Raw genomic sequence first — 27,307 nt, 5'->3', positions numbered from 1 at the left:
AAAGGTCCCACCATCAACAGGTCTACACCCACAGGAATGGATTTAAAGAACATGGCCTTTTCTGGTGTGCATAACAGCTTCAAACAAGCATAAAGTGCTTATTGTTCTATTCTTTCAACTTTTCTGTGGGCTTAAAAGAATTTAATAATTAAAAAGTAGGGGGAAATTTTTTTAAATAAAAGCAATAGTAGTTTTTCAGACATTTATACTCCAGGAGCTTTATTTTCATCTAGTCCCTTGGATATATTTTACTCTTTCAGTTTCAAGTTTTTATCGATATATTCTTTTTTCTTGTAGGGGAAAAAAAATCACATACTTAATTATAAAAAATTTTATTCACACTCCTGTTTTTAATTTTTAATCTCTCTTCAGAATCCATTTACCGCCGAGGTGCCCGCCGCTGGAGAAAGCTTTATTGTGCAAATGGCCACACTTTTCAAGCCAAACGTTTCAACCGGGTAAACTTTGATGAATGTTGAAATTTGAGACATCTATTTTTTACCTCTATGCCATAAAAGATAGGCAGTCTTGTTTTTAAGTCTTGTCTTTCTCTTTTAAAGAAATGAGTAGGTTGGCCATGTATCCAAGTTTGTCCAGGGTAATATGCCTGTTGTCCCGAGGTAGTCCTTAATAGCATGTCTGTTCTCTCTTAAAAATGCTCCAGATTGGATGGTTAATTATATGGTCACCCTAACTGTAAGAAAGTTGGGTTTTTGAAATATAATTCTAGGCGCCAGAAAATAAGCAAGGTTTGTTTACTTAGCAAACCATTTAATGTTGTAACTTTAATTTTCGCTGTTTAGAAAGTAATAGCAAGAGCAGTACTTATCTAGCTTTTACAGTATTCCAGATGCTTTACATATATTGACTCATTTAATCCTCACAACAGTTCTCTGAGATATCTTCAAAAATTTCCATTTTATCGATGAGGAAACTTGGCCAAGATGACACATAGCCAAAGTTTAAATGCAGGCAATCTGACTCTGGAAGCCCATGTTTTTTAACTACTCTTGATAACTACAAATTTGTGGGTTCTGTTTTCATGCTAAAAGTAATGTCATGTTCTTAATTCATTCATGTAAATAAAAGCCACCACCTGAGATTCCCATTGTTTTGTTACCAGTAGCGCTGATACTACAAAGGCTGTGACATGAAAAGGCACTTTTGGTATTGTTTTCAAGAGAGCAGGTTTTGGGTCAGCCTTGAACCGGAAGGTTTATATTTTCTTGTGAGTTTTTTCATGGCTCTCTGCCATGTTTTTCAAGTTTAATTCACTTTTCCTGCTTTCTTTGCTCTGAATTTAGTTATGTGAAGACTGAAAATTCTTGGACTTAAACAAAAAGCAACATGTTTCAAATTTCACCGTCTCTTTAAAACAAGCTCTCTTACCTGTTTATTTTTCCCCAACCTTCATAGTTTTTGAAAAATTATCTGTGAGGAAGTTTTTTGTTCTTGTTTTTTGGCCACAGGCTGGCAGCTGAAACCATGGTAAGAGGAACTGGAGTGGAGAAGAAAGCCATTCATTTTCACTATTTTAAGAGCAAATGTTGTAAAATGATTATGACTGTTTTTGTTAATAAAATATTGTTGAATTTCTCTTTCCAGCGTGCTCATTGTGCCATCTGCACTGACCGAATATGGGGACTTGGACGCCAGGGATATAAGTGCATCAACTGCAAACTACTGGTTCATAAGAAATGCCACAAACTTGTCACAATTGAATGTGGGCGACATTCTTTGCCACCAGTAAGACACAGTTGTCTATTTTTTTTTAAATAGAGCATGTGTGATAACACCACTAAGACAGAGAGTTAAAATAGGGAGGTATTTTAAGAATCACAGTTCATCAAAGTTGCTACAGAGTAGGGGAAGGGATCCTTTACATTCCAGTTAATAGATTGTGAATATTGGAATTGTTACACAAAATCTATTGTGATATTGGTTTGTAGGAAATAGTTAACTTTGTTTAACCTGCTACAAAATCCTCTGTCTAAATTTAGGAAGATACATAGAGAACCATTTAAGAGTTTTTTTTTTTTTTTTTTTTTTTAATTCTTTAAGCTTAAAAGTCATTTGTTTATACCTCTTGATACTCTATCATTTATATTCTGCAGATATTAGTTAGAGGTATTGTGTGTGCTCCAAAAATGTGAAATTCCTGGCTGGGTGCGTTTTATATTGGTTTCATAGAATTAAATTAAAGAAAATTAAATATAGTAATATAATTCTCATTTAAGTTATATTCTTTCAAATTTAAATTTTAATATACTGTGTCTTATTGAAGTAATGCCATTTCTGCATTTATAGAGCTATTAGGATTTAAAAGGAATTCGCTGACTTATTGTATCTTTGGAAATGTTTGTAGGAACCAGTGATGCCCATGGATCAGTCATCCATGCATGCTCCGACGGGTAAGGTTATGTGGCATGAACCATTGTTATTAACAAAGTAGCATTTAAAGACTTCTTTTAGGTGATTCTTTCACCCAGATTTAAAAACATTTATGTTGTTCCCAAAGAAAAGTAGGTAACTATATTTTGCAAAATGATAAGTTCAGTCACAATATTGAACATACAAAATTAGCATTTTAAAAAGACAAGTAGGTAAGCTAAAACAGATGTCTGTTTTCTCTAATTAATATAAATTTCTTTTGGGGACCATTTAAATTCAATGAACCTATTTTTCAATAATGAGAAAATATACATTGACTTGGTGGGCCGTATATACTAATATTATGACTGTTCAGTTGACCTGTTTTTATTAAAAGCTTCATTACCAGAAGTAGAAACTATGTAAAATATAGAGAGATGAAATCTAGAAAATTAAAAAATGATCATAAGAGTTAAAATGTCACATATGTACAAAAACTTTAATACATAACTGGAAAATTTGGAGATAATTGAAGTGGGGCAGAGCAGCCCAAACTGGCCCAAATCAGGAAAGAGAAGGCAAGAAAGTTTGCTTGGAAGGACAGAGAGCAGTTTCTTGGTCCTGGAAGAAGCTGGTTATATGAAGCATAGGCTTTTCTGCCCTGAGTAGCTTCAAGGATTAGAAGACTAGAGTACCAACTTTGTCAGCTCTTTACTTGAACTATATGGTAATCAGGAATATTTTGAGTATGAAAAGATTGGGAAGTAAAACTAGACCCTTCATCTCCGTGGTTCAGGCATACTAAAAAATGAGGCATAGAGTGACTCTATGGAGTCACTCTTATAGAAGGAATTGTTTGATTAATTTATAAAGAGGAGAAATGTTTAAAAATAGGAAAAATATTTTGTAAAAGCAGTAGTTGGCTACCAGGTTGATGCTTGTTCTCTTTCCCCCCAATAAAGAATTGTGATTTGACTCATATCTACACACAATTTGTTATTACTAGGACTTAAACTATGTATTTAGTTTTAAATAATGAAGACTTCTTTAGAAATAAAAACTAAAGAAAAAAATCAGATCAAGAGAAATTTTTTAGTCAAACTCAGTTAATGAATGCTATGTTTTCTTTTCTTTTCTTTTCCTTTTTTTTAAATTTTTGGGATTGGGTTTTTAGTAATTCCGTATAATCCTTCAAGTCATGAGAGTTTGGACCAGGTCGGTGAAGAAAAGGAGGTAAGGTAATTTGTCCTATTGTACATTATGTCATCAGCTTTTTAATAAGACAGAACAGTTTAAAATTATGACAAGTTGACTTGCTTAGATTTTGGATCATAGTAAAACACAAGAATGATTTTTAATGATTCTTGAGCTGTATTCTAATTTAATTTGAATTAGCAAATAATGTGGGATAATGTATTTTCATTTAAGATAGTATAATCTAAAAATTGTAATATATTTAAGATTGGTGGTTAAAATAGTTGGTAGTAGTCTTAAAATATATTGTAACCCCTTCCATTTTGTGGACTGTTTGTTTATTTAAAGTATAAAGGATTAGTCATCTTCACTGCCACCATTTTTTCTGACTCATAAGCATTGTTTTAAACAAAATTTTAATTAAAATTATTTTAAATAACTATTTTTTGAAAAAAGATTGTAGTGAAAAGGATTTTCATGCTTACACTTCCCATTCCCAATTTCTAGAGGTAATCCTTTTTAATCATTTCTAGTTGTGTCCATAATTTCGAATATTGTTTATACCTCTTTCTCAACTTTTCAACTTTATTCCTGGCCATGAAAGATTTAGTTCCCACTGCCTCCCCCCTTTACGTTCTCTTTCCAGTGTTTGATAGAGTATATTATGTTTGCTTTTTTCTTGGTTACCTTAAAAAAAAACAAAACTTTTTATTACCTAACATTTCAAACTTAAATGAAAGTATGCAGAATAGTATAGCAAGTCCCTGAAGCCATTACCCCATTAAAACAATTACTAGTGTAGGTAGTCTTGTTTCATGTACCCACTTTCCTCATTCCTATATTATTTTGAAGCTAATCTCTTGGTTACCTATTTAAGCTTATATCTTAGTTTCTCATTCTTTTAATTTTAGTCAATATTTGACTCCTCTTCAGCCACCTCTACTCTTTCTTCCAGCTTTCCTGTTTTAGCTACGTATTTGTTGCTACATTGCCAATATTGTAAATATTTGTATTCTGTCTTACAACTGTAATCTAATCTTCCATATTTTGTTCATAGGTTGAGTGAGAATTGTTCAAAGAAAGAAATCCCTATAATAAGGAATGATCCTCTGTTCTTTGGCACTGAGTTGTTAATGTTTCCTTCTATTTGGTCTCTTTGATTTCTTTTATAGTTTTTTGTTGGCTTTGGAGTATCTCATTGCCCTTATTGTTTTTTGTTTAATGTTTACCGAAGACTCATTTGCCTTTCTCTTCAAGATTTCTAATACATTTAATTGAAGAATGACATGCAGCTAGATGAATTTTTACAGTTTAAACCCTATATAAGGATCACCCAGCTCAAGAAATGGGCTCTACCAGCATCCTTCAGAGCCCATCTTATGCCTTCTCCCAGTTACTAACATTACCTCCTCACCTGCAAGTAACTGCTGTCATAACACCACAGATAGTTTTACCTCTTGCCTGCCTGCCTTCCTTCCTTCCTTCCTTCCTTCCTTCCACTTTGTTTAAATAGAACCATGCAGTATGTATTTTTTATATCTGGTGTTTGCTCAACATTATTTTTGTGAAGATTCTTCCATTTTGTTTAATATAGCAGCAGTTTTTCATTTGTTTCACTATTGTTTCAATTTACCTATTCCACTGATTTTTCCCCCAAGTTTGGGATTATTATGATTTACTGCTATGAACATTCCTGTAAATGTGGTTTGATGCACATATATAAGCATTTCTATTGGAATTGCTGAGTCATGTGTGCATTCAAATTTAGTAGATGATGCCAAACAGTTTTCCAAAGTGTTTGTATCAATTTATACTTTCACCAGCAATGTATAAGAGTTACATTTGGTACACATCCTTGGTAACACTTTGTGTAGTCAGTCTTTTTAATTTTAGTCAGTCTGATGAAGGTATAGTGATAGTTTACTATGATTTTAATTTGTATTTCCTTTATAAACGAACACCTTTCATATATTATTGGCCATTTGGAAATCATCTTTTGTAAAATGCCTGTTCATGTTATCCATTTAAAAAAGAATAGGTGGTCTGCCTTTGTTTTACTGATGTGTAGGAGTTCTTCATATATATTGTCAGCATTAACCTTTTATCAGTCATTTATTGCAAATATCTTTTTCTACTCTATGGCTGTCTTTTCACTCTTTTAATTATGACTTTTGATAAACATATGTTCCTGATTTTTAATGTAGTTCAATACATTAATTTTTTCCTTTATGGGTAGTGCTTTTAGGTCCTATTTAAGAAATTTCTGCCTTTCCCAAGGTTGTGAAGATATACTCCTATATTATCTTCTAAAATTTTGCTTTACCTTTTACATTTAGATGTATAATCCACTTGTAATTGATTTTTATTTGTGCTGTAAAATAGAATGAAAATTCATATTTATTCCCGATTTATATTCACTTGACTCAGCATTATTCATTGAAAAGTCTATACCTTCCCCCATTATTCTGCAGATCTGTCTTTTCATCTATTATACATGCCTGTTTTATTTGTTTCTGGATTCTCCTTTATTTTTCATCATTCTACTTGTTGTGCCAGCACTACTGTCAGGATTACGACAGTTATATAACAAGTCTTGATATCCAGTAGAGTAAGTTCTTCTACTTTGTTGTTCTGGGGATTATTTTGGCTACTCTTAATTTTTAAAATTTCCACATAAATTTTTTAATCAGCTTGTCAGTTTCCACAAAATCAAACAAACAAAAAAACCCTGCAGGGATTTTGATTGGAATTGAATGGACTGTGTAGATCAGTTTTGGAAGAAGCGATATCTTTACAATATTGTCTTCCAATCCATAAACATGGTATATTCCTCCATTTATTTAGGTCTTGTTAAAATTCTGTCAGTAATATTTTGTAGTTTAAGGGTATTGTACCACAGATGCAATTGGATGTAACTGGTATTTTTAAAAATTAATTTTGTAATTGCTTTTTGCTGTTATATAGAAATAAGTTTTTTTCTAAATTGCCCTTGTATCCTGAGACCTTGCTAACTTACTAATTTTAACAGTTTTATCTACAGATACTTTCTGATTTTCTACATGTACTATCCATGTCATCTATGAATAACAAGTTCAATTTTTCTTTCTAAACCCTATAGCTTTTTTTTTTTCTTGAACTATATGCAAGAACCTCTATGGATGACCAAAATGATGTTGAATAGAAGTGGTAATAGCAGACATCAGTCTTGCTTCATATCTCAGAGGGAGATTTTTCAATATTTCATCAAGTTTAATGTTTGTTGTAGGTTTCTTTTTGTAGATACCAGGAGGGCAGGGATCATTGGGGGCCATCTTAGAAGTCTGCCTACCACGTCTACTTTGTCTCATATTAGTTTAACTACAACAGCTCCCTTTTGGTTAGTGATTACATGGTATATAGCTTTCTATCCTTTTACTGTAAATCTGTATCCACATTTTGAGATGTGCTTTATTAACATCATATAGTTAGACCTTTTTTCCTCTCTAGTTGACCATCCTCTAGTATGTTTATTGGAGAATTCAGTGTGCTTTTAATATTTAAGTATTTTTTTACATTTAATATAATCGCATTTAATCTAATTATTGATTTGAGTTTAAATCTGCCATCTTACTATCCTATTTCCTATATCCCACCTATTCTGTATTACCTTTCTTGTCTTCTTTTGGATTATTATTCCTTTTTCACCTCTTTTAGCTTGATAGGCATGGTTGGGTTTTGTTTGTTTGTTTGTTTTTTAATTAAAATTTCAGACTTTATTCGAACTTCACTAGTTTTTCCAATAATGCCCTTTCTCTGTTCCAGGATCTATTCCAGGATACCACGTGCATTTATTTTCATGTCTCCATAGTCTCCTCTGGCCTATGACAGTTTCTCAGTCTTGTTTTTTGTGACCTTGATAGTTTTGAGGAGTATTCGAATATTTTGTAGAATGTCCCTCAAATTGGATTTATCTGATGTTTTTCTTATCTGATGTTTTCACCACAGAGGTGAAGTGCCCTTCTCATCACACCACATCAGGAGTAGATTTATTCATATAGTAGCACTGATGACATTAACCTTGAGCACTCTTTTAACTTAATAGACATTGTTTTGCTATTTTTAATTGGTTTTTCTAGAGATTGCATATTGCATCTTTAATTTATTAAAGTTGAATGCAAATTATTAATAATATCTTTACCATTTCTGAGAGTATGCAAGGACCTTAGGGCACTTTAAATTCATTAACCTGCCCATCCTGCCGTTAGCACCACTTTTGTCATATTTTAAAATTCTGCATGTATATTGGTGTTTTTAAACAGTCAGTGCTCTTTTAGGTTTACTCACCTTTTACCCTTTTTGTTTTTCAGTTTCAGTCCTCCCCACATCGTTGTCCTTCCCTCTGAGGTCATCTTTCTTCTTCTTGAAGAACTCAATTTATTATTTCCTTTAGTGAAAGCCTGTTAGTGATGAGTTTTCTTAGTTTTTGTCCAAAATGTTTTTATTTCATTTTCATTTTGAGAGATATTTTTGCAGGATACAGGATACTAGGATAGCAGTTATTTTCTTTAGGCCCTTCGAAGGTGACATTCACTGTTACCTGACTTCTGTTGTTTCATTTAATCTTAATGTTTCTTTGAAGGTACTGTACTTTTGTTCCATTTGATTCTGTTTTATAGTTTGCAGTTTACCATATATCAAACTCCCAGCAGACTTTTTCATCTTGATGTCCCATTGTAACTTCCAACTTACATATGAAACATCAAGCTTATTATCTCCAAAAACCTCTGACAATCTTATCCTATCCCCACAGTTTTCCCTATGATTGGTACTCCCAATCTCCCATTCTCCAAAGCTTGTGTCATTTTTTAATTCGTGCATCTCCATTGCCCCCATACCCAAAAACTATCAAGTCTTTAAGACATGCTTAACATTTTTCAGATTTCATCCCCCTCTCCATTCCTATTCCCATCCCTCTGACCTCAACTCATGAATTCGTCCGACCTCTTAGGTAGTTAGATTATATGGTTTAGAATGATGTAAGGGAAGAATTAGTAAGAACTTAAATCAGAAAATATTTAAAAATCATTATAGATGTAACTTGGTGTTAGAAATATAATGTATTATGCACAATACTCCCAGATATAACTCTCTCATGTAAATGTTTTCAACAGGCAATGAACACCAGAGAAAGTGGCAAAGCTTCATCCAGTTTAGGTCTTCAGGATTTTGATTTGCTCCGAGTAATAGGAAGGGGAAGTTATGCCAAAGTACTATTGGTGCGATTAAAAAAAACAGATCGTATTTATGCAATGAAAGTTGTGAAAAAAGAGCTTGTCAATGATGATGAGGTAAGCACAGTGAGGTAGTATTACTTCTAAACTTAATATAACTTGTTAAACTGGCGTAAGAGTACTATTTCAGAGAAAATTTCATTATGGTTTGTTATTTACCTACTTTTCTAAACATATGCTTCTAAACAGATTTTATAAGAGATATTTAAAATAATCTGATTATTATTAGATTTTTAAAAATAAAATCAAACCACATTATCATCTAGGGAAAGTACTCAAGCATTGTAAAAGTTTTCTAGATTTTCTTAATATTAAAGAATTTACTAGTGGTGTTTTTTTCTTTGTATATAAATTGTTATATTATGACTATCAATGGTTTTGATGGGTAGCCTAGTTCATTCGTGATTGCATTTGTGATATATTGAATTGCTAAGAATAAATGTAAAATTGGTTTTGATGATATCATTTCAGTTTGACATTGTGGATTTCTTTCATATTTTAAAATAGGATATTGATTGGGTACAGACAGAGAAGCATGTTTTTGAGCAGGCATCCAATCATCCTTTTCTTGTTGGACTGCATTCTTGCTTTCAAACAGAAAGCAGGTAAGATTGAAAGATATTGGAATGATTATTGAGTTTTATACATCTTGGTATAATATATAATAAGAATCCTTTCTACAATAATTTATGGAGTAGAGGCCATAGGTGAGGACGTAACAGTGCTATACTTATAACTTCCTGTTCCTAATACTCCAATCAATGATAGCATTTTGACTTTGGATCAACATTAGAAAATTACCTGTTTTAGAACCAAAAAAAAAGGCAAGTCATAATTACGGCAGTAGAACTCTGACCTTTTACATATCACCAGGATTCTAGTTTTAGGAGTTAAAAATTTCCTGGAATTTAACGAGGGGGAATAATCAGAACTTCTTTACTTTAAGTGGCAGTTGAAAATAACTTATCTAAGTAAATGTTAAAATTGGAGTGGGAGTGAGTGGCTCTGAATTGCCAGTGGTACTAGCCTTCTACTCCAGCTACCCTTTGTTTCCACTAAATGTCTGGCTTCTTTATTAACAGTAAATCATATAGAATACTCTCTATGTTGTGACTGATTTTATAGTATTTAAAATGCAAAGTTACACTGCCCTATTTTGGATCTTGGTTTCATGGGTTCTCTTCTGTGTTTTAGATTGTTCTTTGTTATAGAGTATGTAAATGGAGGAGATCTCATGTTTCATATGCAGCGACAAAGAAAACTTCCTGAAGAGCATGCTAGGTAAGTTTTTGTTTATTTTTTGCTTGTTTATTGGATTTTTTTTTCAGAGTGGGGTAACTTTTTATGTGCCAGTGGCTGAATACAGTAAATAATTCATTTATTTTGATACCAGTTAATTTTTTGTCATGTGGATGCTGTGCTAAAAGTTACTTTACATTCTAATATATAATGTAACATATATAGCATATTGTATATTACATATAACTATAAAATATATATATAGTACTTCCTAAGCAATTGAAAAGTACAAATAGTATTAATAGGGAAACCTTTAGTCTACTCAAACCAATTATTTTAAAATATTTTGTCTGCTCAGCATCAGCCTCTTAGACAACTGAAGATTTATATATACTTCTCTTTAATCTTATCAGGCTTACAGTGACTCTTACTTTTTCATTAGAAGATTGTTATGTATATATACTTGAGAGTAATAAAACAATGCCTCTTAAGCAATTATGTAATTCTGACTATTTGTCTCTAATTACAATTTCTGAATTGTTTTGCCTTTGTTCTTTTTCCTCTGATTTCATACATGTAGATGAATAGTAGAAAAGTGTGTTAAATATTAATTGCATGCCTTTAATCAGATATAATTTTAAAAGTTTCTAAATTGTTTATTTATATATTAGAGGATATAACATATAGGACTGTGACCTTAGATAAGCAGTTTTATCCAGAAATGCCACATTTGTTTGTGTTTTACTCATTACCAACACTTCTCACCCTTTCCTGATACACAAGAGTAATACTAAAATAAAGCATATGAGTTTGTGTATATATGTAATTATTAAATGGGAAAGATATTAGAGATTTCATTTTAAAAAATAACTTAGTGGAAATCTCTAATTCATTGGTTATTTCTTGTCAAAAAGAGACAATATTCTTGAATTTCTTAAAAATGTGTAAATTGTACTAATCTAATCTAGGGCCCAAACTCTGTTTCTTTAAGTTTACGATTTATTGGTGTTCATTGTTTATTTAGACTTTATCAAATGGTCACCCATCACAGCAAAGCCACAGATGATTTTTGATTTGTGAACATAACCAGTGTTTGTTCCTTGTTTGTTCAAAGCTTGGGGAAGGTTGTTTGGTTTTTACTATGTTAAAATGCCAATTCTGGTTTTGTACCATCTTTATTTTTCTAGGAACAAAGCATGGAATAAGAGCTCTAGCTCCCTGATCATAGAATTAAATAGCTATAAGGCTTATATTATGTACCTCCAAACATGGTCATGATAACATGCCGTCAAAACAGCCATAAACTAGCTTGGTGTTTCATTCTTAGTCAAACTAAAATTTCTTCTTATCACCAGTGAGTTGGTGACAGTTTTAAAAAGTTCTGTCTTTAATATTAAATTTTGTGGTTGTAAAATAATTTCTTTTAATTCCTTTTCTGAAATATTAGTATGGATTTTATAGTTTGAATGGTAAGTTTAGTATTCTTTATCTTCTATACCAGTCAGTGGTTCTAGCCGTTTTGGTGGTCATTGGTATCTCAGGGAAGGGATGAAAGCTACAGAAACTCTAAAACGTGTACATATATACGTATGACTTTGCCTTCAGTTGTAGGAGAATTGTCTGACTGGAGGGTCATCCAAGGACCCAGATTAAGATCCCTTATTTTAGACTTTCAAATCAATAACTTTATGAAAAAATGTGAGTTTGTTAGACTGGAACTTTAGTAATTGTTGTGGGCTCAGATATCTTAAAGTGGTACTTCAATTTGGCTTTAAGTTTAGGTCCTAAAAAAAAATTAGGAGAAAATAATCTTTTGATATGATTTCTATGTTTCCATTTGCAGATGGGAGTAAAACTTAGATAACCTTCCTCTAGCAATTTACCACCATTAAAATTTTTGAATCAAATGAGTTATTTTTAATTTTATTTTAGATTTTACTCTGCAGAAATCAGTCTAGCATTAAATTATCTTCATGAACGAGGGATAATTTATAGAGATTTGAAATTGGACAATGTGTTATTGGATTCTGAAGGACACATTAAACTAACTGACTATGGCATGTGTAAGGTGAGGAAACATTTCTAATTATTGAAAAGGTCGTCAGCCATTCTTAAAATTGTCTTGGTAAAACTAGCTTCATGTATAAAAATGAGGAAATTACTACTTGATTTAGAATACTTGTTGGCATTGTAGCATAAAGACAAATGTACCTTTTTCTTAAGCATTTGCTAAATTCCATATCATCTGTGAATGTTATAAGGGCTACAGTATGAATTAATTTCTTTTTATTTTCTGTAACTTTTTGTCTAGTTCGTGACACTATTGACGAAAAGTTGAAAATAAAAATTGCCTGTAATTCCCCTGCGTTAACACAACTACTTGCCTATCACCTTCCAATTTTTTGCTATTTAGTAATAACTGTTTAATTAAATAATGCATTCAGAATTTTCCTAGGAAGTCTTAACATTTTATATATTTAAAATTTAAATATCGTATCTCAAACACAGTAGGATGAAATAAGAATTTTAATTACTTTCAAAGACGTATCTTATTTCTTTTTTTAAAATTTTGTAACACTTAAAGGTCTGATCTTTTCCCACAAAATGTGTAGAATACTACTCTTATTGTTAGTTGACTCAGTACAAAATTATCCTCACACAGTTAGTAATAAGGCAGCAAGCATATAAATGTATGAATTGCATTCCCTATTTACCTGAGGAAAGTATTAACTCCAGAGCCCAGCTGGAGATGACTTAAATACTAACATTAAGAAAGTCAGTTCAATGGTATTGAAGATTTAACCTTTATTATCTGTTCAGCATACATTGAAGCATAAAATCTTCATTCAAACTACTTTTGCTCTTATATATACAAAACTTAAAGGAATTTTTCATTTCTTATGCTACTATTTAAATTTTTCAGTATGCAAATTTTCAATCATAAACTTTTAGAGAGGATAGTAAGTGAACTCCTGTGTATCCATCACTCAGATTTGTGATCTCTTTTTGATCCCTGTGTTGTTTTTTTCTCAGTAGATTTTTTCCGTATTTCAAAGGAAATGTGGCAGTCAATAATTAAGAATGTCTTTTAATTCTTAAGAGAAAACAAACCTTTACAAAAATACAAAGAATGTTAACCTTGTTACAGAGTGTACAAATTAAAACAATGATACCTTTTTGGCATGTCAGGTATTGTTTTTAGAATTATAATAATCTGTATTTACAAGAGTTTAATGAAATATGGGCATTCTCACATGTTGTTAGTGGGGTGTACATTGCTACAACCTTTTGAAAAGCAGTTCGGTGGAATGTATCAGGAACCTTTGATCCAGTAATTCTTCCTGAGGAAAATTCTGAGTAAATATTTTGGAGTATAAGGAATAAATATATGATATGATAAATATTATAAATAACCTAGATGCCCACTGATAAGAAGAATGATTAAACAGATTATAGGATGATCATGAAACATGGCATTATGAAGCCATTTAAGATTTTTTAAAAAAATTCATGATGATGTAAAGTGCTTATAACATTAAGTAAAATTTTGAAGTATAGCATTGTTTATGTAGTTATGTAGCATGGCACATTTATTCTGTTTACTTTTTGTATTTTCTAAGTTATTGTAATGAGCATGCATTACTTAAATAATGAAAATATAGTATATAATTATAATTAAGCACTGTAATCATGAAAAAGAATTAAGGCTTTTTTTTTTTCTTTTATTCCTTTATCCAAGGAGATTGGGGAATCCTATTTGCCTGCCAGTTATTATTAGAGAAAAATTACTTTATCTTTTGTTACCTTTATTGAAAAATATTATTGGTTTGTTATACATTCTTATTCTTTTGGAGGATCCTCAACCAAATGAGTCAAGAGTTTTTAAAAATCTCAGAGGTGTTATTTCGGAGTTCTTTAAACTGGTTGTCCTGCTTACCTCTCTTCTGCTTTTCTCCCTTCTTCAGGAGCTGCTTGATTTTATTAGTGGAAAAAGGCACCAGGACTAGAACGTCTGTCCTAAGACTTTACTAACAGTGCTATATCTCTTCTTTCACTAACACACTTATCCCTTGTGGTGTTAATGTTTATGGGAAATGAACCCCACAAAAGATTGGATGCTTCTATCTTATAACTTAAAGTCATTATCTAAACTTTCCTAAAGTCTGACTTCATGCAAATATTGAATAAATTTCTTCTAACATTTCCTTGGGAAATCTTAAACACTAAAATTTCTTTTCACAGTTTCTCCAGAAATAACTTCCTCTCAGGTTTAATTAATTTAATTAATTAATTCAGGTTCTCATAGATGCTTCTGTATAGTAGTTAAGTTGCAGGTGCATATATTCGGTTGAGTTATATGTAGTCATTAGTAATGAAAGTCTGTAATTGTATGTATATTATTCAGCTTTTTTTTATAGACTATCATTTTATTATTGATTTTTAATTTAATTGCCTTGTGGCCAAAGAATGGTCTAAATGATATCCATTCTTTGAAATACATTGAGCCTTCCTTTACAGCTTAGTATTTGCTCAATTTTTGTAAATAGCTCATGTGTACTTGGAAAGAATATATAATTTCTTTTGCATGCAAGGAGTCTCTTGCTGTCTCTCCACACATACACATACACATACATATTCTGTGTGTGGGCATATTTTTTAGCTCTAGCTTTTGTCATAACTTTCTTGGCTTAGTAATTTTGGGTCTGCTTGAGCTATCGTTTTCTTATTAATGTATTACAATCTCCTACCGTGATTGGAGATTGTTAAATTCTCCTAGAAATTTTGTCCGTTTTAGTTTTTGTTTATTGAGGCTGTGTTGTTAGATGCATACAAACTTATATTTGTTATACTTTCTTGGTGACTGTTCCTTTTATCATTATGTAGTTTCTCTATTTATATTCACTAGAGCCTTTTACCTCAATTTTCTCTACCCTGCTCCTAATAAAAGCCAAAAGACTTGTGCCTTAGGCAAAAAGACCAGAAAGAAAATGCCGTAATGTCAACAATGGTTGTTAGGAGATGATATTTAAAGTGATTTTTTAAATGAAATATGATTCATTTTATTCATATAATTTAAAATTTTGTATTACATCTTACTTGAAGAATATAAATTATTGTAAATGCAATTTTTATCTTAATTGAACTGAGTCTTTAACAACATTTAAAAGGGACAGGTTTTCTTTAAGATATTTAGTGGTGATCCTTGCTTTTAACTATAAAGACAGTTATAATAATGATATATTATTTAAGCTTAATATATTGCCTACAAATGTTGATCTTATATGATGGATGAAATAGAAGAGGTGAATTTAATTTAAAACAGAATTTTGGATCTTATTTATTTATTATTTATTATTTTTTTTTTTTTAAAGGAAGGATTACGGCCAGGAGATACAACCAGCACTTTCTGTGGTACTCCTAATTACATTGCTCCTGAAATTTTAAGAGGAGAAGATTATGGTAATAAATAAATAGGTGGTATCTTAGCTTTGTGTTAGTAGATGGGTGGTTAAATGTGGTACCAATTGCATTATATAGTACACTATAGTATTTTAATATTGATCTTATTAGTATAAACTTTCTTGATCCCCTAAAAACCTTAATGAAGACCTCAATCTCTGAAATCAAAGGCAGTAGGTCCTTGGCACTCTTCATTATTTTTTTTTAACTTCATTGAAAAATTAAACAAATAACAACAACAAAACACATTTCAAACAAAACAAAGCAAAGGAATAAGAAAAACAAATCATCTAAAATAACTACATTGCTTCTAACGTGTTCCTACCATACCCCAAGAAAATTAATAAACCATATCCAAATAAAGGAATAAGAAAAACAAATAATCTAAAATAACTACATTACTTCCAACATGTTCCTACCATACCCCAAGAAAATTAACAAACCATAATCAAACTAAGGTATAAGACAAACCAAATAACCTAAAGTAACTACATTGAAGCTAATTTTTTAATGCAATAGCTTTTTTTTTACTTTATCAAAAACTTAAAACAAAAATTCAAACAAAACCAAAGAATTGAGAAAAACAGATAACCTAAAGTAACTGTTGCTTCTAACATGTCCCTACCATACCCAAGAAAATTAACAATCCCTAACAAAGGAATAAATAACTACATTGCTTCCAACATGATCCTACCATACCTAAGAAAGTTTGCAGACCATAATCATTCCTGAGCATTCCCATGATATTGAGATTACCCTCAGTAGCTTATCTGTTCTTATTAGATTATCGTTCTCCCTTCACTAGTTGCTGTCTATCTCTATGTCCCCTACATTCTACAATCAAAAATATTTGTTTTACATTTTTCACAGAGTTTACATTAGTGGTAACATACGGTATATCTCTTTTTGTGTCTGGCTTATTTCATTCAGCATTATGTCTTCAAGGTACATCCATGTTGTCATATGTTTCACGACCTCATTCTTTCTTACTGCTGCGTAGTATTCCATCGTATGCATATGCCACCTTTTGTTTATCCACTTATTTGTTGAAGGGCATTTGGATTGTTTCCATTCCTTGGCAATGGTGAATAATGCTGTTCTGAACATCAGTGTGCAAATAACTGTTCGTGTCACTGCTTTCAGATCTTCTGGGTATATACTGAGAAGCTTGACACTCTTTAGTGATACAGATTTGATTAATATTGTATTGGTGGCAAACACTAAATGGTGCCAGGCACTATTCTAAGTATTTAATGTATATTAATTGAGTTATTTCTCGCAACAACTCTATGAGGTAAGCACTGTTAATCCCCATTTTACAGATGAGGAAGCTGACGTATAGAAAATTTAAATAACTTGTCCAAGGTCATAGAACTAGAAAATAACAGAGGAGAGACTCAAACCTCAGTAATGTGACTCCAGAATCTTGAATCTCTGAAAGATTGTTCAGATTTCCTGGGATATTTCCCCAAGAATCTGAAAGATGGTGGAAAGATTGACTGCTTGTCAGAAACCAGAGGATACGTTTACCTTGAGAAAGCATTTGAATCCTTAAGTTCTTGTCCTCTGATTTCAGCAGATATAAAGAAGGAGGCAGTACTTCTGACAGCTGCTCACAGTCTGATTCCAGATCCTTCAAAGATCTTTAATCAGCTAGCAAAAGATCAGATTTCAGACCAAGGAGGATTATTCTCAAGTACAATTTAATTCAATTATATCTTCAAAACAAAATGTTAGATATAGAGCATGAGTCTGAAATTACAGACATATTTTGTGAAAATGAAACTTTTTTTAATTTCCCATAATTTTATTTTTAAAGTTATCTTTTAAGTACCTATTTTTGTTATTTTTAAAGTATCTTTAATTTCCCATAATTTTATTTTTAAAGTTACCTTTTAAGTACCTATTTTTAAGTTATTTTTTAATATATCATTCCATGATAGTTATAATGCTTTTTTGAATTTACTTTTTAATTATTTGGTAAAATGCATCTCAAATTACTGACTTTACAGAATACAGAGTTGATACTTTTTTTGTTTTAAAATTTCTTTTCTGAAGGTTTCAGTGTTGACTGGTGGGCTCTTGGAGTACTAATGTTTGAGATGATGGCAGGAAGGTCTCCATTTGATATTGTTGGGAGTTCTGATAACCCTGATCAAAACACAGAAGATTATCTCTTCCAAGGTAATTAGCAATATTTTATAGCAGTTCTCTATAAATAATCTAGAGCACAAATATGATTGACTCAAGTTAGTATTCTGATTAGGCAAAAGGGAGAATAAGCTGGACAGTGTACTCCTGCCTTAACATGTGTGATTTTGATTCTTTTTTCTTACATCATTCCCATTTCTGTAATTCTCAGTCCCGTTCACCAGTTACCTTCTTATACTGAAAACAATAACAAAGTGGTTCCTTCAGAGTATATATCCATAGCTAAAGATGATAGTCGTTGCACATGCACCCTGAGACTGAGTTCATAAATCCTAGAATAGTATGGGGGAAAAGTAGAGTACCAAGAAGATAAAGGTGTTAAAAAAGTGATTTAAAGTCCCCACGAATGGGAGTACAAAGTATTGAACAGAAACAAGCAGACAAGCACAACAACCCCCAACACACAGTCCATAGGAGTGCTAACACTGTTTGCCATAAAATTCTACATTTAATAATTAAAGCCATCAAGCTGTTTGAATAGATATTTCATATAATAGGAAACCCAAGTGGCCATGGAACATATGGAAAGTTGTTCATCCTCAGAAGTAATTTGGAGTATGCCCATTTTTTAAATTAACAAACTACCATTTCTCAAATGTTGGGCAGAAATTTATGTCTGATAACAAGTTCTGTGAGGTTGTGGAGCAATTGAAACTCCCATACACTGCTGGTAGGAGTGAAAATTGGCATTTTCATTTGGAGCTTTGGGGAGTAATTTGTAATGTCCTATAATATTGAATATAATATTATATGGAATACCAAATACTGCTATAACATTTAAAAAATAAGAATTCATTTAAACTTTTTAACAACCCTGTGAAGTAGGTATTATTTTTTTATCCCAATTTTATAGATGAGGAAACTGAGGCACAATAAATTAGGCAAAGAATAAAACATAAGCATAGAAATTAAAAAAAAAAAAAACCCATGATGTTAAGATTAGAGATTATCTCTGAGAAAAAAGACATAGGATTGGGAGGATGCACAAGGTGCTTTGGTTGTGTATGCAGTGTCTTTTTTATTCTATTGAAATGCCTTAAATATTTCATAATAAAAACATAAAGATTAAAGCCATGTAAAAGTTAAATATAATGCCATAATTTTTCTTTCTAGTTATTTTGGAAAAACAAATTCGCATACCACGTTCTCTCTCTGTAAAAGCTGCAAGTGTCCTGAAAAGTTTTCTCAACAAGGTATAAATTGTTTATATCAGTCTTTTTTGTTATATCTCTTTCTGTATGAATGGAACTGGTAGGTAGAGGTTTGGGCAACATAAAATTTTAAAACAGTAGAGTATTTAACTTTTTCAATTAGATTTGGAATTTGTCTCTTAACCAAAGAGTAATTGACAATTAGATCCCAGAATGAACTGCCCTTTCCATTTTGCCAGTATGGTTTGCCCCTAGGTGAATATTACATATAGTATTTTTAACATGAATGATATATATGATATACTCGGAAAAAAATGAATCTTTAGGGAGAGCCTCAGTTGTACTTTCATCTCCGTTTTTCATAATTCTTTGGTTCAGCATCCAGAGAATCTATTCATAACCATATACTTAACACTTGGAGCAATGGTATTCCCTACAAGTTCTCATATCAAACCCTATAATCAGCTGAAATTCAGAAGACATGCCTTGAAAAATCTGTAAAAAATTCAATTGTTTGTTGCAATTTGTAGGTTACAGTTTTAGGATCTATTTGTAGACTTTTTTTTAAAATTTTATTTTGAAATAAATTCAAACTTACAGGAACAGTTGCAAAAACAATACAAACCTCATACACAGAACTCCAGCATACCCCTCCCTCCTCCCCCAATACCCCGATCCACCCACTTGAATATCCTGTCATGCCACCATTTCTTTCTTTCCCTCCCTCCCTATCATCCATCATCTATTGCTCTGTCTTCTGAACATATGAGAGCAAGCTGCACACATCCTTGAACAAACAATATAATTCACATATACATTTCCCATGAACAAGAACATTCTTTTATGCAATCCCATTAAGCGCAGCTAAGAAGTTCAGGAAATTCAACATTGATACAAAGCTTAGATTGTATATTTCCTTCTTTTTTTCTTATGTCCCAACTGTGTCCCTTTGAGCCTTCTCTCCTCCATCCTCAGATCCCATCCAGGATCGTCCTTGGCATTTAATTCTCATAATCTATTTAGACTGTCTTTTTCTTTCTTTTTTTTTTTTTTTTTTTTTCCAATTGTGGAAACATAAATACAGCCTAAATCTTCCCATTCCAACCCCTTCCTAGCATTCCATTAGTGGGATTAATCACATTTAGAATGTTTCAATGCCATCACCTTCCGACCATCCATTACTAGGAATTTCCCTTCACCCCAAACAGAAACCCTACACTCATTTCTTAACTCCCCATTGCCCCTTCCCCCACTTCTCATAACCCATACTCTACTTTTCATCTCTAAGGTCATATTCTCTGATGCTTCCTTTGTGTTTACCGTGGGGCTTAAATTTAACCTCTTAAATCTATAACAATCTTGTTTTTCTTTGATACCAACTTAACTTCAATAGGACACATAAACTATGTTCCTATACTCCTCCACTCCCCCACTTTTATGTAGTTCTTGTCAAAAATTACATATTTTACATTGAGACCAAAACCACTGATTTGTCATTACAGTTTATGTATTTTAGATCCTGTAGGAAGTAAATAGTGGAGTTACAAATCAAAAATATCGTAGTATTGGTATTTATATTTATCATGTGATCTTCACTAGAAATCTTTATTTCTTCATGTGGTTTCAGTCAGTTGTTTAGTGTCCCTTCTTTTCAGCCTGCTCAATTCCCTTTAACATTTCTTATAGGATTGATCTACTGGTGATGAAGTCCCTCAGCTTTTGATTATCTGGGAATGTTTTCATCTCCCCCTCATTTTTACCCTCCAGTTGTTTGTGAATTTTCTAAGTCTCTGATGGTTATTGACTTCTATTTGTATTCCATTGTGGTCAGAGAATGTGCTTTGAATATATTCATTTTTTTTTTTTTTTTAATTTATTGAGGCTTGTTTTATGTCCCAGCATATAGTCTATTCTGGAGAAAGATCCATGATCACTAGAGAAGAATGTGTGTCCTGGTGATTTGTGATGTAATGTTCTATATATGTCTGTTAAATTTCTCTATATCTCTCTTTCCTTTCTTTGTTTCTCTGTCTGTAGGGATCTCTTTAGTATCTCCAGTAGGGCAGGTCTCTTGTTAGCAAATTCTCTCAGCATTTGTTTGTCTGTGAAAAATTTAAGCTCTCCCTCAAATTTGAAGGAGAGTTTTGCTGGATAAAGTGTTCTTGGTTGGAAATTTTTCTCTCTCAGAATTTTAAATATGTCATGCCACTGCCTTCTCGCCTCCATGGTGGCCGCTGAGTAGTCACTGCTTAGTCTTATGTTGTTTCCTTCATATGTGGTGAATTGCTTTTCTCTTGCTGCTTTCAGAACTTGCTCCTTCTCTTCCATGTTTGACAGTCTGATCAGAATATGTCTTGCAGTGGGTTTATTTGGATTTATTCTATTTGGACTTTGCTGGGCATTTATGCTTTGTGTATTTATATTGTGTAGAAGGTTTTGGAAGTTTTCCCCAGCAACTTCTTTGAATACTCTTTCTAGACCTTTACCCTTCTCTTCCCCTTCTGGGACACCAATGAGTCTTAAATTTGGATGTTTTATTTTATCATATCCCTGAGATCCATTTTGATTTTTTCTATTTTTTTCCCCATTCTTTCTTTTGTTCTTTCATTTTCTGTTCTGTGGTCCTCAAGGACGCTGAGTCATTGTTCAGCTTCCTCTAATCTTGTATTATGAGTATCCAGAATCTTTTTAATTTGGCCAGCAGTTTCTTTTATTTCCATAAGATCTTAATATTTTTTTATTTACTCTTGCAATTTCTTCTTTATGCTCTTCTAGGGTCTTCTTTATGTCCTTTATTTCCTGTGCCATGCTTTTCTTCATGTCCTTTATATCCTGTGCCATGCTCTCACTGTTTGACTTTAGTTCTTTGATTAATTGTGCCAAGTACTGTGTCTCTTCTGATCTTTTGATTTGGGTGTTTGGGTTTGGGGTCTCCATATCATCTGGTTTTATTGTATGCTTTTAAGATTTTCCATTGTTTTTGGCCTTTTGGCATTTGCTTTACTTGAGAGGGTTCTTTCTGGATATAAAAAATAGTGATCTCTAATTTGTCAGATCTACAGCTTTGTGGCTTATACTTTCTCTAACTAGGCAGCAGATGGTGTCCATAAGTCACCTATTCCCCTCAAGTCATTTCTCCCCGACTTTGTCTTTGTGATGTGTGGGGATCTGATTCTTGTGGGGTTCAATTGGTGCACTAAATTTGGGTGTGTTGTTGGTGCTGTCCACCCTGAATGTGGGGAGTGTGTCTGGGTGGTTAGGGAAACAGGGCAGCTTTAATAATCAAACCTCCCAGGTGTTCCCGGAGATTTAAGGTGTTGGAAGAGTCTAAGCCTTCATTTCAGTCTTGACACAGATTGTCTCTGCCGCTGACCCACAAGTCCTTAGTATTGGTGTAGGGTCCCTGGGATTTCCGAGTGGGTCTCCCTTCCCAGCCGTGGTCTTCTAGGACCTCTGCTGAGGGAAGGCTGTGCCACGTCACAAGTGCGCTCTGGCACTCCAGGGTAGCCCTGGGCCGCTGGGCGGTGCAAGGGCGTTCCCAGCCTGCTATAAAGATGGCTGAATAGGGCATGTTAATTTCCCTCTTTTCGCGCAGCTCCGCCTTCCCAGTTCTGGGACAATTAGCTGTGGGTGCACTAAAGGCTACGGTCCACGGCTGACATTGTGGCATGTACACGGTGCTGTGGGAAACACTCCCCATCACACTGGGTTTCTTGGCACGGCTCTGGGCTATAGCTCTGACCCTGGGCAGGAGCGTTCCCAGCCCGCTGGGGAGATGGCTGCAAGGGGCGTGGTTTCTTTCTCCTTTTGGCTCCCCTGTGCCCCACTGGCCCTGAGACAATCAGCAGCGGGCTATCCTCCATGCCAGACAGCGAGAGGTTGGCACAGCCCGCTCCTGCCGTGCTTCACTGCACAGTTCTCACCATCGTAACCACAGCCGTGGATTTTTTTTTTTTTTTTATAAAGAACTAGTCTGTCTCCAAACACCAACCCACAGTTTCACCACAGCCGGCTCACTCACTCGTTTCCGAATATGGACTCCCGGTTTCACCAAACGCACGGTCCCTGTGGATTTAGCAGACCTTGTCCGGCTGGTGCATTGCTGGAACTGGTGTTCTGGATCACTTTCTGGCTTTTATCTAGTATTTTTCATGGAGGTGTTTTTTTGCCGTGTCTCACCTAGCCGCCACCTTAGGTTCTCCTATCTATAGATTTTAATCTTGGCAGTTACAAATCTTACTTGAAATAATGGCAGGCTAAAAAAGGTTAATGTGCATTTATCTCCTAAGGTAAATAGATGGGATAATGATTCATTTTAATAAAATAATAAGTTAAACTTTGTTTTAAATGAATATTTTATGAGGGAAGATTTAAGCCTAAAACTTGATCTTTAACACAGTGAAAAGTTAAAGTGAGAGGTGTTAATGTACAAAATATAAAATGCCTTTTATCACAAAGAAAAATGGGAATATGTTCTCATTCTCAGTAATGAATAAGCTAAGACTTTTTATAGGTTGCATTCCTCTTCTCAATCTAATGATCCAGATAATGATTGTATCATTGTCTTACGTAGATTATGGTTTGTTGTTGTAATGAACAGTAGGGCTTGTAAATTGAGCTGAGAACAAACTTTTTGTTGAGGTTTGGGAGTTTGCATATTTTGACTATCACTTTAACCCACCAAAGAAATAGCTGAATAACTCAATTGGGTATAGTGTTGTACTTCTAGAAAGAAAAGGCAGACCACTCCAGCTTCAGAAATAAAAATTTCATATAGTAGGCACAAAACACAGATCATAAAGATTCTTTATTTTAAAGCATGATATTCATGCAATTCTTGAAACATTTCTTTCTACCATAGGACCCAAAGGAACGTTTGGGATGCCATCCTCAAACAGGATTTGCTGATATTCAGGGACACCCATTCTTCCGAAATGTTGATTGGGATATGGTATGTTAATTTTGGTTGCTTTCTGCATTAGATTACATTATCATCTTGGGCCAAATTGTATTATCTTAAAAGAATATTGAAAAAATTTCATTTCACAGTTTAAATAACTTACAGCCACTCTCTAAGGTGCTTTTTAAGAAAGTTTTAAAACAAAAAAGCTTAAAGTATTAATGTGTTGGAGCAAATTGTAATATTAATGAGACCTGTGTCAATGTTCAGATTCATAAATTATGTCCATCATTGTTAATATTCTAGAACCATGCCTAGGGACTTACCTTTCACTTAATAATCCTGAGAAACATCTGAGGGCAGAGGAGAAATGTAGAGGTGGATGGAGTTTTTCTAAGAATGCATGCTTGAGCTGTCATCCAATATGTCTTTCTAGATGGAGCAAAAGCAAGTGGTACCTCCCTTTAAACCAAATATTTCTGGGGAATTTGGTTTGGACAACTTTGATTCTCAGTTTACTAATGAACCTGTCCAGCTCACTCCAGATGATGAGTAAGTAATTCTATACACTGAAATATTTTTCAAGTTTTTTGAAAGCCCCATTTTTAGTGGCTATACAATATTTCATTATCAGATTATATTATAATTTATCTAAATATTCAGTTACTTTATATTTGAATCCATTATACAATCATGAAGTATAATGATAACTGCCGTTTATTTCCTACTGTGCTTTAGTTGCATTATCTCTAATTCTTGTAACAACTTTGCAAAGTAGTTACTGTCATCTTCATTTTACGGATGAGAAAACTGAAGCTCAGAAGGGTTAAGTAAAGTTACATAGCTGTCAGATGGCAGAGTCAGGATTCAAACCCGTCTTTCCACTGCACTGCTCTGTTTCCCAGTTTGACAATGGCCATTTTTGTCTGAGTTCTGAGTATTACCCAAAGATAGGTTCCTAGAAAGGGAATTAGGGCAAAGGGTATGAAGTTTTTAAAGATCTTGATATGTGTTGCCAAAATGCATTTTTCCCCCAATTTTATTGAGATATATTCACACACCACACAAACCATCAGTATTAGTCAGGGTCCTCTAGGGAAATAGAAGCAACAGGAGAGATCTGTAAATATGAGATTTTATAAAAGTGTCTCACGCAACTGTGGGGATGCACGAGTCCAAATTCCTTAGGGCAGGCAGCGAGCTGGCAACTCTGATGAAGGTCTTCAGTGAACTCCCCAAGAGAGGCTGGCTGGCTGAAGAAGAAAAGAAGTTTCTCTGTCTTTTCCCTTAAGTCTTCAATTGATTGCATTAAATCCAGCTAATTGAATTCTCTTATTGCAGAAGACACTCCCTTCATTGATGTAATCAGCCACAGATGCAATCAGTTGACTGATGATTTAATAAACCAGTCTTCTGGTTTATTAGCCAGCCACAAATATCATTGAAATAATAGTTAGGCCAGTGCTTATTTGACCAGACAACTGGGCACCATCACCTGGTCAAATTGACACATGAACCTAACCATCACACCATCCAAAGTATACAATCACTGGCTCACGATATCATCACATTATTGTGCTTACATCCCCATGATCAATTTTAGAACATTTTCATTACTCCAGAACAGAAATAAGAATAAAAGAACAAACCGAAATCCTCCCCTACCCTTATTCCCAACTATTATTGACCCATACTATTGGTGTAGTACATTTGTTAGTGTTGATGAAAGAATATTAAATTACTGTTACCTAAAGTCCATAGTTGGCAATAGCTATGTTTTTTCTCATTTATCCCTCTTATTATTTTTTTACATTTGTAGTGGTTCATGCAAGAACTTATTTGTATACATGACTTTGAACAACTAATTTCAATTGAATTCACCTACATTACTATTTCTTATAATCCCAAGAACGAGGTACCATCACCTCTATCCATTCCCAAACATTTAAGTTTAACCTTGTTAACGATTCTGTACATAATAGGTAACCGGTCCCTTCTCTAGCTTCTGTTTATCTCTAGGTACCCTATATTCTATACAAAATGCGTTTTTTAAAAATAATGCCACCTTATCAAATTCAACAGCAATGACCTGAAATATTTTTTTGTGTGTTTATGTTGCATCTTTTGAAAATAGGGTTTAGAATAATTTGGGGGTATTTTGATCATTTGCCTGTCATTACAGATTCATGCTTTATAATATCAAGGAGGCCCTTATTGCTTGGCCATCATTCTTATCATGGCAGCTGTTCCAAACTGTCTCTACATTTTAGAAGCCTCTGTCACACATAATGGGTTAACCTTACCTTAGCTTGGTTGTGAGGATTGAGACCTTCTGGTGAGAGCTTCTTGCTCCCTTTCCAGCTGTCACCAGACCACCTTGCATCTCCGAAATTACACTGTAGCTCTTTTCAACCTTTTCCTTCATTTTCACCCTTTTGCAATGGGTTCCCCTCCTTTTTGCCTAGACCTATTTTCTTGGTTTCCTCCAGGATTTCATTTTGTCAGTTACCTCATTGCTCCACCTTCTGCAATCTCTTTCTAGCTTCATCCCCCCTGCCTACAAACATTTTCAGCTATCCCTTATCCTAGTTTTCTCCCCTGAAACCTAGCACCTCTTAAGCCAGCATATTTTTTTCTCATTTTCCTTTCATCTTCCAACTTTTGTTTTAATAGTTGATAGATGTTCATGGTAAAATAAAAATAAGCAGCATCTGTTAAACTGTCAAACTCCTTCATAGTAGTCAGCATTGATTGTCTTGTACTTTCTTACTGCCATGATTTTAACCCTTTACAATTGAATCTCCTCCTTCAGCTTTTGAAGGTTGAATTGACTTCTTAATTTATAAATTTAAAAACATTTTTGGTCAGTCCTCATCTCCCCATTTGACACTAATGGCCTTCCCTTAGATGGCACTCTCCCATCCTGGTTCTCCTTCATTTCTGTGCCAACTGTCATCCTTTTTTCTCTGCCCCCTTGAGACCAGGATGCTCCATAGTTCTGTTCATGACAACCTTTTCTTTGCTGTATGCAGTCTGTACCTAGGAGATTTCAACCAGCTCTGTAGCATGGATACCATCTATTTAAATAACTACCAGGTAAATCAGCAAGTAGTTGTTGAGGAAAAGGCTCTATGCTAGAAATAATGACATTCAGAGATGATCAAGACATAGTTCAGTGTCATAAAAGGCTTACTCTCTAGCAGAGGAGAGAGAGATGTACCAAAACATTATTTCTGATGGCATGGTATATTAAAAAGAATGCAGAATTTAATCAAAATTTAAGAATTTGAATCCCAACTCCACCTCTTACCAACTGGGTAACTTTGGGTGTGAATTGCATAATTTGGGCCTATTTCTTCTTGTACTGCCTACCTCACAATATTGCTGTAAAGAATAAATGAGAGATGGCTTCTAAAGCACCTAGCTCCAGCCTGATATCTCTTCTGAGCTGCATTTCCATCTGCTTTTTAACATCTCCCCCAGTTGTCTAGCAAGCACCTAAAACATATTAT

General features: G+C 33.5%; 1 protein-coding gene across 3 annotated transcripts in view; it reads left to right on the top strand.

Annotated features, from left to right (window-relative positions):
• Positions 1–27,307, top strand: part of PRKCI (protein kinase C iota) — an 83,200-nt gene that overhangs the window by 51,649 nt on the left and 4,244 nt on the right. For all 3 annotated transcript variants that reach the window (XM_037840911.1, XM_037840918.1, XM_037840916.1), the window contains 13 exons: positions 373–458; positions 1,606–1,746; positions 2,366–2,411; positions 3,545–3,603; positions 8,715–8,891; positions 9,342–9,439; positions 10,029–10,115; positions 12,006–12,141; positions 15,446–15,533; positions 17,592–17,717; positions 18,858–18,937; positions 23,757–23,846; positions 24,232–24,347. In XM_037840911.1, the coding sequence (XP_037696839.1) occupies positions 373–458; positions 1,606–1,746; positions 2,366–2,411; positions 3,545–3,603; positions 8,715–8,891; positions 9,342–9,439; positions 10,029–10,115; positions 12,006–12,141; positions 15,446–15,533; positions 17,592–17,717; positions 18,858–18,937; positions 23,757–23,846; positions 24,232–24,347 (1,330 nt within the window). The remainder of the gene's footprint in view (positions 1–372; positions 459–1,605; positions 1,747–2,365; positions 2,412–3,544; positions 3,604–8,714; positions 8,892–9,341; positions 9,440–10,028; positions 10,116–12,005; positions 12,142–15,445; positions 15,534–17,591; positions 17,718–18,857; positions 18,938–23,756; positions 23,847–24,231; positions 24,348–27,307) is intronic.

The sequence above is a fragment of the Choloepus didactylus genome, chromosome 1, assembly GCF_015220235.1.
Source record: "Choloepus didactylus isolate mChoDid1 chromosome 1, mChoDid1.pri, whole genome shotgun sequence".
Lineage (NCBI taxonomy): Eukaryota > Metazoa > Chordata > Mammalia > Pilosa > Megalonychidae > Choloepus > Choloepus didactylus.
This window is presented reverse-complemented; position numbering and strand designations above follow the sequence as displayed.